The 13652-nt window shown below is 37.6% G+C and overlaps 1 protein-coding gene across 6 annotated transcripts in view; it reads left to right on the top strand.

Annotated features, from left to right (window-relative positions):
- The window catches only part of GALNT13 (polypeptide N-acetylgalactosaminyltransferase 13), a 656510-nt gene that overhangs the window by 602211 nt on the left and 40647 nt on the right, over positions 1 to 13652 (top strand). For all 6 annotated transcript variants that reach the window (NM_001076886.1, XM_024975592.2, XM_005202449.4 and 3 more), the window contains 1 exon segment: positions 5864 to 5962. In NM_001076886.1, coding sequence (NP_001070354.1) covers positions 5864 to 5962 — 99 coding nt within the window.

Genomic DNA, 13652 nt, shown 5'->3' with positions numbered 1-13652 from the left:
TCAGCATGGAAACCACTTTGGTTCTCAGGTCTGATCCTAGACCACTTCCATGTTCCATGTGTCTTTGCCATTGTCTGGATGACCTGTCATTTACCTTCGCCTTTATTCAACTGGAACTTAATCCTCCCTTGCTCTTTTCACCCCCTTTCTGAAAAATACTGCCTACCTGTCTAGATGTCAAGACTAGGCAATTTCCAACGTCACTGTAACTTTCAACTACTTATTTGAGCAAACTACTTAGCCTCTTTGTATCTTAATGTTTTCATATATAAAATTAGGGTAATAGGTTGGTTTTAAATTAGTTATTACACATAACTGCTTGGAACATACAACTTCAATTTTATTGTGGTGGTTGTCTTCCCTGTCTCATTCTGACAGCTTTCCTAAGCCACTGACTCCTATCTGTTTCCAGTCTCCCAGAACTTATGTCCAGTTAGCCTCACCAGATTTGACTTGAGTTCCTATACTATATCGTCTTCTAAGGGACAATTAATATTACATGTCTAGAAACTGTCAAACCAATTTTCAGGAAGGTTAGAACATGTCATGAATAGAACAAACTCCTTTCCATGCACTCCCCAAAATGAATGTATTCTGTAATTCTGAAAAAATAGCAGCAGCAGTGACATAGTTTCAATCTTTCTGAATTCCTCAATTGAAGCAGAAAAAGCATCCAAGTTAGCAAAAACAAAAACTGATGGACAAATTTAACAATAAAATTAGACAAGGTATTCTCACCAATCCTAAAATATGACTTGTAAACTTCATGACCATATGATAATACAATCATTACAGTAGAAAAAAAGGGAAGAAACGGGGTGTCTGATGGAAATGAGGCCACACTAACACCTCAGTTACTAATAGATACTCATGAGAAATTGTTTCATGCTAACTTAGTAGTTGAAACTGGGAAAAGTGTTTTCATAAAATCCAGTTTGCAAGTCAGTGGAGTCTCCTCTTTTAATGTCTGAAGGATCTGAGAATTCTACAACCTGTGAACTTTTATAGCTCAATAGCTGAGGCTCTTTTTCAGGAGAAAATTCAAGGAATGAAGCCCTACTTAAGCAGGCAGGTACAACAACAACGGAAACAAAGTCCAGATAAAAGCAGGAGAGGGAAATAGGAGGGACGGGTTACGGGGCAAGGTGGAGACAAAAGGCAGAGTACAGGGACTTGAACTGACCTCCTCTCACAAATCACCAAAATCACAACTAAGTGCTGAACAATACTTGACAAGACTGGAATGTACCAAAACAGATTCTACATCCAAAGACAAAGCCACAACGAGGCAGGAGGAGGAGTGCGTTCATGAAACAATCAAATCCCATACCAATTTGGTGGGTGACCCACAAACTGGAAAATGATTATATCGCAGAGGTTCTCCCACAGAATAAAAAGATGTGACATATATATACACACACATATACACCCAGTGGAATATTACTCATCCATAAAAAGAAAAATATTTTCATATTTTCAAAGATAAATATTGTATGATATCACTTACATGTAGAATCTAATTATATAAACAAACTTACAAAACAGCAACAGTATCTCAGGCTTTGAAAACAAGCTTATGGTTACCAAAGTGGAAAAGTGGGGGGCATAAATTATGAGTTTGCTCAAACATATACACTGCTATATATAAAATAGATAATCAACAAAGACCTACACAGTCAATTCTCTGTAATATCTTATATGGGAAAATAATCTGAAAAATTCTGTATTATTCTTCTGCATACTTTAACCACAACATTGTAAATCAACTCTACACCAATAAAAAATTGGAAGAAAAAAAAAATGTGGAGAGCTAAACAGAACCAGGAATTCTCAAAAAAAACCAAAGGATTTTTTTCCAACTGTCCAAAAACTTACAGGAACAGATCTATCCTTGTGAAGTTAGAAATGGTCTCCAGTGTAAACACGTCCTGTCAGGTACAGCTGGAAATATTTATTCTTAAACATTTCACTTGGTAGTGGCAAAATCAGCTTTGCTATGAAAATGTCCTTTACTTTCCACCAGCACCCAGAGTTCTCAAAATGATTCACAAAATAATCAGGCTTCCAGCTAGGAACTACTTCATTGTGTTCTCCTGATACAAGGAGTTTCAGTCCTGATTATATTGAATTATCTGGGGGATCTTTTAACCGTATTCTGGTCCTACTCCAGACCATTTGAATCAGAATCTGTGAAGCAGAAGCAAAATAGAAGTATATTCTAAAAGCTTTCCAGGTGAGTCTATGTCCAGGTGGAAACCACTGAAAAAGAAGTTACTCAAAAAAGGAAGAGTAACTGTACTGTCACCATCAAATATCAAAATATGTCATACCTTCCTCGAGTATCAGTTCAGTTCAGTTAAGTTCAGTCGCTCAGTCATGTCCGACTCTTAGCAACCTCGTGAATCACAGCATGCCAGGCCTCCCTGTCCATCACCAACTCCCGGAGTTCACTCAAACTCACATCCATCAAGTCGGTGATGCCATCCAGCCATCTCATCCTCTGTCATCCCCTTCTCCTCCTGCCCCCAATCCCTCCCAGCATCAGAGTCTTTTCCCATGAGTCAACTCTTTGCATGAGGTGGCCAAAGTATTGGAGTTTCAGCTTTAGCATCATTCCTTCCAAAGAACACCCAGGACCGATCTCCTTTAGAATGGACTGGTTGGATATCCTTGCAGTCCAAGAGACTCTCAAGAGTCTTCTCCAACATCACAGTTCAAAAGCATCAATTCTTCGGCACTCAGCTTTCTTCACAGTCCAACTCTCAAATCCATACATGACCACTGGAAAAACCATAGCCTTGACTAGACGGACCTTTGTTGGCAAAGTAATGTCTCTGCTTTTCAATATGCTATCGAGGTTGGTCATAATTCTTCTTCCAAGGAGTAAGCTTCTTTTAATTTCATGGCTGCAATCACCATCTGCAGTGATTTTGGAGCCCAAAAAAATAAAGTCTGACACTGTTTCCCCATCTATTTCCCATGAAGTGATGGGACCAGATGCCATGATCTTCATTTTCTGAATGTTGAGCTTTAAGCCCACTTTTTCACTCTCCTCTTTCACTTTCATCAAGAAGCTCTTCAGTTCCTCTTCACTTTCTGCCATAAGGGTGGTGTCATCTGCGTATCTGAGGTTATTGATATTTCTCCTGGCAATCTTGATTCCAGCTTGGGCTTCTTCCAGCCCAGCGTTTCTCATGATGTACTCTGCATATAAGTTAAATAAGCAGGGTGACAATATACAGCCTTGATGTACTCCTCTTCCTATTTGGAACCAGTCTATTGCTCCATGTCCAGTTCTAACTGTTGCTTTGTGACCTGCATATTGGTTTCTCAAGAGGCCGGTCAGGTGGTCTGGTATTCCCATCTCTTTCAGAATTTTCCACAGTTTATTGTGATCCACACAGAATGGTGGTTGCCAAACTTTGCATATTAGAATCATCTGGGGAGATTTTAAAGAACCCGATGGACACTATGTCCCCTAATCCAATTAAACAAGAATAGTCTGGGCATCAGAATAGTTTAAAGATGACAAATCATTACCCCCATCAGGAAGCAATGAAAAGAAAAAATGAAAGGGAGAGAGAGGGACGGAGGGAGAAAAATTATTTCCTGATCAAATTCTTCCTCTTAACAAATCAAGAGAATTTTTTTCTGAAAAGAAAGGAAAAGGATCACTACCATAAGAATAAAGATAATCAAGAGTAAAGTGATATCTCTATGAAAAATGAAACTAAATCAAAACCTTAGGCTCATAAGACAGGAAAACAGATAAATTTTATTATAAAATAAGTAAAATAAAAACATAAATTAAAAAAAAAAATCTGAAATGAGGGCCTGAACTGGAGGAAAGAATTAGAAATTAAGGAATGAATCATTTCAGAAATGGATAAATTTGAAAAAGCAGAGGATTCTGAAGAAAATGCCGTAAGAGTTTTAAAGTGAGGGAAGGAGGAAATTTTTTAAAGATAGTTTTTTTTCTATTGAATAGAAAATGACATATATAAGAGATATATAAAAGATACAAAATACAGAATAGACTTTCCTGATAGAAAACGAAGTAACAAAAAATGAACACTAATAATTCAATTATCTATAATTCAATATTATTCAATATTTACTCCTTGAAAATAAATTTGGAACTACATATTGAAACAGACCACCACCTATCTGGGCAATCTACTGGACTTATTTTGGCATTCAGGCAAAAATATATTTGTAAGAATAAGGGAAAGAAAACAGATTTTCTTCAGCCTTTTCAAAAGCAACTATTTATACTAGAAGTGAACCGAGTAACATCTTAAATATACTCAAGGAAATACATTGTTAGTCAAGGATTTCAGATGCAGCAAATTGATTTTGAAGTATAAAAGCCACAGATACAGTTATCAACATGTAAGAACTCAGAATATTGCTCGCAGTAAATGGAAACATCATCTACTGATCTGCTCAAACCAAAATCTTGTAATGCTTCTTGATGCCTTTGTTTTCCTCTCCTGGCTCATTTCCACTTCAATTGTAAGTCCTACTGGCTCTATCTTAAAAACATCCTAAACTTGACCGCCCCACATCCACTGTTGTCCTTTTATGCCAAATAACCATATCTAATTGGCATGACTCAACAGTCCCCTTATTTATTTCTGTTTCCACCCTTGCCTCCCTCTAATCACTGGGACAGGGCTTGATCTCACTGCCCAGCTCTGCCCAACCCCTTACCAAGTGTGAATTTCAATTGCTGACTGGGGCTTTACTGAAAATCACACCATTTTTCCCAACTCAGGCAACCATTACCTGACCATGGGGTTCTGTACCATACAAAAAAGTTGATTTGTAGAAACCTAATCCAGCCTCTGCAGAAGTTTCTAATCATACTCATTTGCCAAGAGGAAGAAACAGGCACCTGAAGCATAGATAACTAAATATATCCAAGTAATGAGTGAGTAAACAGTAAAATATGTGTCCTAACAAGAGAGAAAAGAACTTTTTGGAAGCAGAGTGGACAAGTGTAAAACATTACTACTTTGGGTTGAGACTAAAGGAAAAAAAATCTAAAACATTTCATCTATTAGACAAGGTTTTCTTCTTTTTTACGTTCACTTGTGCTTGACTTAGTAATTTGGGCATCTTTAAACTCAATAGATGGCTTTCATAAAATTACATTTGGCACAAATGTATATTAACATGTTAATTATGGGATTAATGCAGTGTCTGAGTATAAACCATGAATCTGATGTTTGCAGTTGGCAATTTAATCTTGGTTTTGAAAATTTTTTCCTGTGAAATCACCATTTAGCCTTGTAATAGTTTTTCTTAGGGTCAACTGCTTTCCACTGTTTGGTATTAGGAATGCAAAAAGATGCATGTTTTAGTTAAAAAATTATCAGTGTAATTAATCTTTATAAATGTTCAGAATGGAGCATCTAGTAATGAAGCAACGAAAAATACATAAATTTGCATATCTGACCAATTTGTTTCTATTACTTTGCATAGGGCACTGTAGGACTTAAGGACTTCACAAATACACTATGATTATTTAGGTGCAATTTCGAGACTGTCCTAATTTTCAGAAGATTTGGGGAAGAACTCCTAATTTGTAATACGTGGTTGTTTTCTTCTTCTCTGATACTACACTATAAACAAAGAGTGCCTCTTGACTGGATGCTAATGACAACGCCAGTGCTATGCAAGTTTACTTGAATGGGAGTTTAGACTGTTATACAGATATCAGAATAGACATAGAAAAATAAATATTTAAAGCTTTGTCTTTTCCTTGGAGAAATTTCCTTACAAAAATATTATTTTGCTATCAACAAGGAATTTGAAAATACCAAAGATTTTCTGACTTACATTTTTGTGTTTCCTTTAGATAAGAAATGTTGAAACAAATCAATGTTTAGACAACATGGGCCGCAAGGAAAATGAAAAAGTGGGTATATTCAACTGTCATGGTATGGGAGGAAATCAGGTAAACTCCGTTTTTTATCAGCTTCATATTTGGGGGGGAAGATATTGTGTAAACTATCCAGGTAGATTATGGCTCACTGCCAATAACAATGTCTTAGTAAATTGACAGGCATTCTAATAAAGACTTAATTTATGTCTTTAACATATAATAACTATGTTATTATTCTAAGTATTATAAGAAAACACTGAAGAATTTAATAAGTAGGGCAACATCTTTAATTAGCCTAGAGTGAATGAGGGCAGCCAGATGTTTCAGACCTACTTCCTATTACCATGTATGAGAAAATGAGGACTGCATTTTATTGTTAACTCAATCATATAAAATAATCACTCAGCAATTATGGTTCCTAATGGTGCTTACCCTGAATTTCTTCTTCAAATGTTTCTTGTCTATCATGTTTTCTATGACTTTTGGTGGTTTAATAAAATTTTAAGCACACAGATAAGCATGTTTGTTAACAACTTTGCTTTGGTTATCTGAAGATGCCCTTCAGATCAGGTAAAAATGTATTATTTAAACAAGATTTATACTTAATTAAAATTTTAGGACACCTGTTTTGTGATGGTCCAATTAATTATCAGAAACTTACCAGACTATAACAAGGATTCTTGTGTTTTCTGTAAGCAATGAAAAGCAGCACTGCAAGGTAGAAAAAGTAAAGGCTGCTTGGCTTGAGTCTTGGTGCCACAGCCACTTTCAGAGGTTTAATTTGAAGTTCATGGGAACTTATAACAAAGCACAGTTAAGAGACAGCTGCTCCTTGGTAGACAAGTTGTCTAAAAGGGTCAAGGTGAAGCATATGAGTGAGCTGTTTATCTAGTGTTTTAGAGTGAACTGAGGAAGCAAAAATGATTCTGTTCAGCACAACATGATGGTGATTATTTGTAATAGCTGAATGTTTCAAGAATCCATAGAAAGATCTTCAGGATCAAGATGTCTGCTCACCTACTCCCACAAATACATCAGAAATACATCTATAACTGTAACAATTCACACAGAATATCTACTGAACACTGTCAAAAGACCTCAGACTTCTGAAAGGGCAAGAACCCCTCCCATAACTGGATAGGACAAAAGAATAAAGGAAAAATAAAGTAGTCAAAATGGGAACTGCACCCCAGGGAGGAAGCTATGAAGGAGGAAAACTTCTGTACCCAGGAAAGTCCCTTCTACAGTAGGAAGATCAGCTGGGGTGGAGAGGAAGCTTTGGAGCCAGGGAGGAGAGGGCAGCAACCAGCCTGAGTAAGGCAAGATGAAGAGTAACCTGCACAGACATATCAGTAAGACTGCCTTGTACTCCCCAGCCTGAGATGCTTGTCTGTCAGTATGGACAGGGGCTGGGTGCTGAAGCTTGGGCTACAGAGGTCAGACTCAGGTAGAGACAGGAATCGGCTGTGCAGAGACACCCTGCCAGAGTGGCAACCAAGGACGTACTTGGAGGAAGCCTGGGGGTGCAAGAGAGGCAAGGTGCCAATGTTTGGGAAATACAGGAGGAGAGGGGTGGGACCGCCATAGGAGCTTCTTTCCCTGTGCACACTCGTAGGTAACAAGACACCACCTATAAGAGCTCCCGTGATGGGCACAAGCGACCACTGCCACTAGGCCACCCACAAGCAGTCACCAGTGACTCCCCTGCTGCCCTGGGAGTGCTCTGGCTGCCACTGCTGCTAGGAAACCCAGGAGCAGGTGCGAGCATTCTTCAATATCTGCCAATCAAACAGTATGATATACCACATCAACAAACTGAAGAATAAAAACTAAATGACCATCTCAATAGACACAGAAAGAGGTTTTAACAAAAATCAACACCAATTTATGATGAAAATTCCCCACAAAGTCATCATAGAGGGATGCTTCCTCAGCATAATAAAGGCTGTATATGACAAACCCAGAGCTACCATCACTCTCAACTGTGAAAAACTGAAAGCATTTCCCCTAAGATCAGGAACAAGACAAGGGTGTCCACTCTTATTCAACATAGTTTTGGAAGATGATCAACATCACAAATTAAGAGAGAAATGCAAATCAGAACTACAAAGAGGTTTAACCTCATACTGGGCAACTGGCAGAACACCCATCATCAAAGTCTATAATCACTAAATGCTGGAGAAGGTGTGGAGAAAAGGGAACCCTCCTACACTGTTGGTAGGAATGTAAGTGGCTACAGCCACTATGGCAAACAATATGGGGGTTTCTTTAAAAACTAAAAATAGTTCTATTTTAGTTAAGAAAACCCCATATTGTTCACCATAGTGACTGTACCCACTTACATGATCCAGCAATCGCACTCTTGGGCATGTATCTGGAGAAAATCTTATTCAAACGATGCATGCACCCCGTGTTCACTGCAGCACTATTTACAGAAGCCAAAACATGGAAGCAACCAGAATGTCCATCGATAGAGGAGTGGATAAAGAAGAATTTGTACACATATACAATGAAGCCATAAAAGAGAATGAACTAATGTCATTTCCAGCAATGTGGATGGACCTAGAGATTATCATAAATGAAGAAAGTCAGAGAAAGACAAATATCATATACTATTGCTTAATGTGGAATATAAAAGATGATACAAATGACCTTATATATAATACAGAAACAGACTCATAACAAACTTCTAGTTACCAAAGGGAAAATGTGGGGTAGAGGGATAAATTAGGAGTTTGGGACTAACATAAACACACTACTATACATAAAACAAATAATCAACAGAGACATACTGTATAGCACAGAGTACGCAATATTCCACAATAACCTATATGGGAGAAGAATCTGAAAAAGAATAAATATATGTATAAGTAAATCACTGATGTATACCTGAAACTAACACAACATGTAACTTAACTATAATGTAAGATTTAAAGAAAAAAAAGGATCCATAGAGAAAAAGCCAGAATGAAATGGCCCTGTTGAGTTCTGGCACCATACTTCAAATCAGACTTTTGTACAATTCAATGGAAGACACTAAAATAATGCTTCTCTCTACAACTAAAGACAACTTAATTATTAAAATCCTAATTAGTACCTCACAGTTTAAATTTAAACAAGAAAGTATATGAGTCAAACTTTCTAAATTACAGCATGGGGAAATGACTATATGAAAGATGATGGAAACAATGACATAGTCAGAACAACAACAGAGCATTCAAAAAGGGTCCATCTTATTATACTGATTCACGGTGAGTGTCAGAGGTTTCTATTACCAAAGTCACGATGAATTCAGCCCCAAGTGGCAAAAGCTATCACGGGACTAAATACACAAGGGTTTACTTTTTTCACATAGTATGAAATCTGCCAAGCAGTCAGTTGTTAATTTGTTCAGGTCCTCAATAATTCCACCAAGAAACCAGATACTTTCTATCTTTCCATTCTTATAGTTAAGTCTTAGCATCAGCTGGTCACAAGAGGTCTGCTAAAACTCCAGACATCATGTCTACATTCAAAGCAGGAAGAAGTGGGAATAGAAAAGAGTTGAAACAGCCATACCTGTCCTTCTATTAAGCAAAGCAGATGCCTTTCTAGAGACTCAAAACACCTCTGTGTATGACTCTTTGGCCACAAGTGTGTGATTTTGACACCTCATGGCACAAATACACTAAATACATCATCTCACACTCACACATAGCTTTTCCTCGTAGTTTATTTACCATGGTATTGAGTAGACATTTAGAAGTGTCTCCCATAATGAGTTTCAACAGCTTATGAAAAAAGCTACTCATCATTTGCACCATGATGACATGCAGAATTCTAAAAGAAAACATTATTTATGAGATCACTCTGATTCAAATATAGATGAAAATGAGGGAGGAAGACCCATCAGGTGAATTAACCTCATGGATTCATTAAGATGCCATCAGATCAGATCAGATCAGATCAGTCACTCAGTCGTGTCTGACTCTTTGAGACCCCATGAATCGCAGCACGCCAGGCCTCCCTGTCCATCACCAACTCCCGAAGTTCACTCAGACTCACGTCCATCGAGTCAGTCATGCCATCCAGCCATCTCATCCTCTGTCGTCCCCTTCTCTTCCTGCCCCCAATCCCTCCCAGCATCAGAGTCTTTTCCAATGAGTCAACTCTTTGCATGAGGTGGCCAAAGTACTGGAGTTTCAGCTTTAGCATCATTCCTTCCAAAGAATACCCAGGGCTGATCTCCTTTAGAACAGACTGGTTGGATCTCCTTGCAGTCCAAGGGACTCTCAAGAATCTTCTCCAACACCACAGTTCAAAACCATCAATTCTTCAGTGCTCAGCTTTCTTCACAGTCCAACTCTCGCATCCATACATGACCACAGGAAAAACCACAGCCTTGACTAGACGGACCTTTGTTGGTCAAGCAATGTCTTTGCTTTTCAATATGCTATCTAGGTTGGTCATAACTTTTCTTCCAAGGAATAAGCGTCTTTTAATTTCATGGCTTCAGTCGCTCAGTCACGTCCAACTCTTTGCAACCCCATGATTGCAGCATGCCAGCCCTCCCTGTCCATCACCAACTCCCAGAGTTTACCCAAACTCATGTCCACTGAGTCGGTGATGCCATCCAACCATCTCATGCTCTGCCATCCCCTTCTCCTCGTGCCTTCAATCTTTCCCAGCATCAGAGTCTTTTCCAATGAGTCGACTCTTCGCATGAGTGGCCAAAGTACTGGAGTTTCAGCTTCAGCACTTTCCTTCCAATGAACACCCAGGACTCATCTCCTTTAGGATGGACTAGTTGGATCTCCTTGCAGTCCAAGGGACTCTCAAGAGTCTTCTCCAACACCACAGTTCAAAAGCATCAATTCTTCAGCGCTCAGCTTTCTTTATGGCCCAACTCTCACATCATACATGACCACTGGAAAAACCATAGCCTTGACTAGACGGACCTTTGTTAACAAAGTAATGTCTCTGCTTTTTAATATGCTGTCTAGGTTGGTCATAACTTTCCTTCCAAGGAGTAAGCGTCTTTTAATTTCATGGCTGCAATCAACATCTGCAGTGATTTTGGAGCCCCAAAAATAAAGTCAGCCACTGTTTCCATTGTTTCCTCATCTATTTGACATGAAGTGATGGGACCAGATGCCATGATCTTAGTTTTCTAAATGTTGAGCTTTAAGCCAACTTCTTCACTCTCCTCTTTCACTTTCATCAAGGGGCTCTTTAGTTCTTCTTCTGCCCTAAGGGTGGTGTCATCTGCATATCTGAGGTTATTGATATTTCTCCTGGCAATCTTGATTCCAGCTTGTGCTTCCTCCAGCCCAGCATTTCTCATGATGTACTCTGCATATAAGTTGAATAAGCTGGGTGACAATATACAGCCTTGACGTACTCCTTTTCCTAATTGGAACCAGTCTGCTGTTCCTTGTCCAGTTCTAACTGTTGCTATGGTTACTGTTCAAAAGGATATCCAGTCATATGCTTAAATTTGTCTAAATGACACAAAACACTAGATCATAAATACTTAAAATATTTTAAAAAATATTTAAATGTTTTCATATGTCCAGAAGTAAACTATGCCACTCTACTGTAGACTTCCTATTGGCAGGGCCAGTCCATTCTAAAGGAGATCAGTCCTGGGTATTCTTTGGAAGTACTGATGCTAAAGCTGAAACTCCAATACTTTGGCCACCTCATGTGAAGAGTTGACTCATTGGAAAAGACTCTGATGCTGGGAGGGATTGGGGGCAGGAGGAGAAGGGGACGACAGAGGATGAGATGGCTGGATGGCATCACCGACTTGATGGACGTGAGTTTGAGTAAACTCTGGGAGGTGGTGATGGACAGGGACGCGTGGCGTGCTGCAATTCATGGGGTCTCAAAGAGTCGAACATGACTGAGCGACTGAACTGAACTGAACTGATATCTACTCCACTCTTCATCCCCAGTACCTGGTACTTAGGATATGGTAGGCACTTACTGCACTTAATAAATACTAGTCAAGTAAATAGATGAAAGAATTCATGGTCAGAATAATGGATTTATACCCTAGTACTATATAGACACTGCCAAAAATGTTCTTATTGTCATAGTAACCAAAATTGTAGAAAGATACTAATCTCAGGGATTCAGAAATAAAGAGGACAATTAAAAAGTAAAAAAAAAACCCATACCTACACATTTTCTAATGTCTCTACATTATCTGGTTAATTACAAGATAAACTTTAAAACCAATATTTTTCATCTATATAAAGTTATTCCTGTCTACAAATATGAAAATGCTTACTGGAGCCCATTTTGTCATAACACAAATAATGGAAACAAATATTTACCAAGAGGAGAATGTTTAAATAAATCATAGTGTATCCACAGTAGAGATTACTACTTAGCCACCAAAATGACTGAGAGGTCTAAATGTACTGTCATCAAAAACTGAAAAGAGGGAAAAATAACAGAGTACAACTTACTTTGAATTTGAATGACCTCATTTGTGGAAAATGTCTGAACATTTTTCTCTATTAACAGTATCTGTAATAGCCATATATAAATGCTATGCAACTTATTAGAAATATATAGATATCTATTTGGAATATAAATTACCACTGGAGAGAGGAATAGGAGAGGAATAGGAGAGAATAAGCTGGAATAGGAAATTTTTCTTTTTATCCCACATTTTCCTGTGTGTGTATATACGTGTGTGGGTGTGTGTGTGGGTGTGTGTGTGTGGGTGTGTATATATATATATAATAATTAAACAAATAAAAATGGAGAAATTGAACTGCTGAAATAAAGGAACATCATTTTATAACACTATTCTGATCTGATAAATTGCATACCTTGTACATTACTTAATGTTTTGGAGCTTCAGTGTTTTACCTATAAAATGCATACAAATTTTCCCTCAATTTCTCTAAAGATTAGTAAACTTTATAAAACAAATAACTAGCATAGCATATACTAGACAGCACATTTTGCTCCACTGCTATTAATTATTCTCCTTATTATTTCCATTTGTGTTCTCCATTATCTCAGTCTTTACTTCTAAAAGTAAAAATATTTATTCAGTGCCTAATGCCAGAGGTAAGTTAAAAGCACAAGACACTTTATGGTATTGTTAAAGTCAATAAAAAGAACTGCCTCTCCTGTTATTCTAACAAGTATTATGAAAAATATTAAAGCATCAGATAAATGCTATTCTGGTATCCTTTTTTATGGAATTCACTGTTTCTAGCAGTATTAATACTAGCATGATTTAAAATTTTGACTGACTTTTAAAAAGAACAGATCTCAGGATTTTATTCTCAGAGCTACCTCCCTGTTTTTACTGCTATTCTTTTGTGTTACCATGGAAACAGCATTTATTTTTATGGTTATTTAGCTTTGAATTTTTAAAAGTAGCCCCAACCCCTAAAAATATTCAAATTTATTTCTCCTGCTTTTTACATAAAAGTCAAAACAAATGTTGTTTTTTTCTTTTTTTAGGTTTTTTTTTTTTTTTGCTCATTTACTTTTCTAAATCAAGGGACTTTATATTTCAGGACAGTTATACCTTTCACCATTACTCCTTGCATGGATGTTTTGGTAGTTTGGTTTTTGTTAAATTTTGGAGATATCACAAAGAAACTTACTTTTCAGTAGTTCTTGGAAGTATCCAGCATACTCTTTCTCTCATCATTCCTAGCACTGGGCACAGTGCTTGGGATATTGTAGGCACCTAATAAAAATTAGTCAAGTAAATAGATGAAATAATGCATGGATGTTTTTGTATGAGGAA

The sequence above is a fragment of the Bos taurus genome, chromosome 2 (genome assembly GCF_002263795.3).
Source record: "Bos taurus isolate L1 Dominette 01449 registration number 42190680 breed Hereford chromosome 2, ARS-UCD2.0, whole genome shotgun sequence".
NCBI lineage: Eukaryota > Metazoa > Chordata > Mammalia > Artiodactyla > Bovidae > Bos > Bos taurus.
The sequence above is the reverse complement of the archived record's forward strand: the minus strand, read 5'-3'. Positions and strand labels throughout refer to the sequence as shown.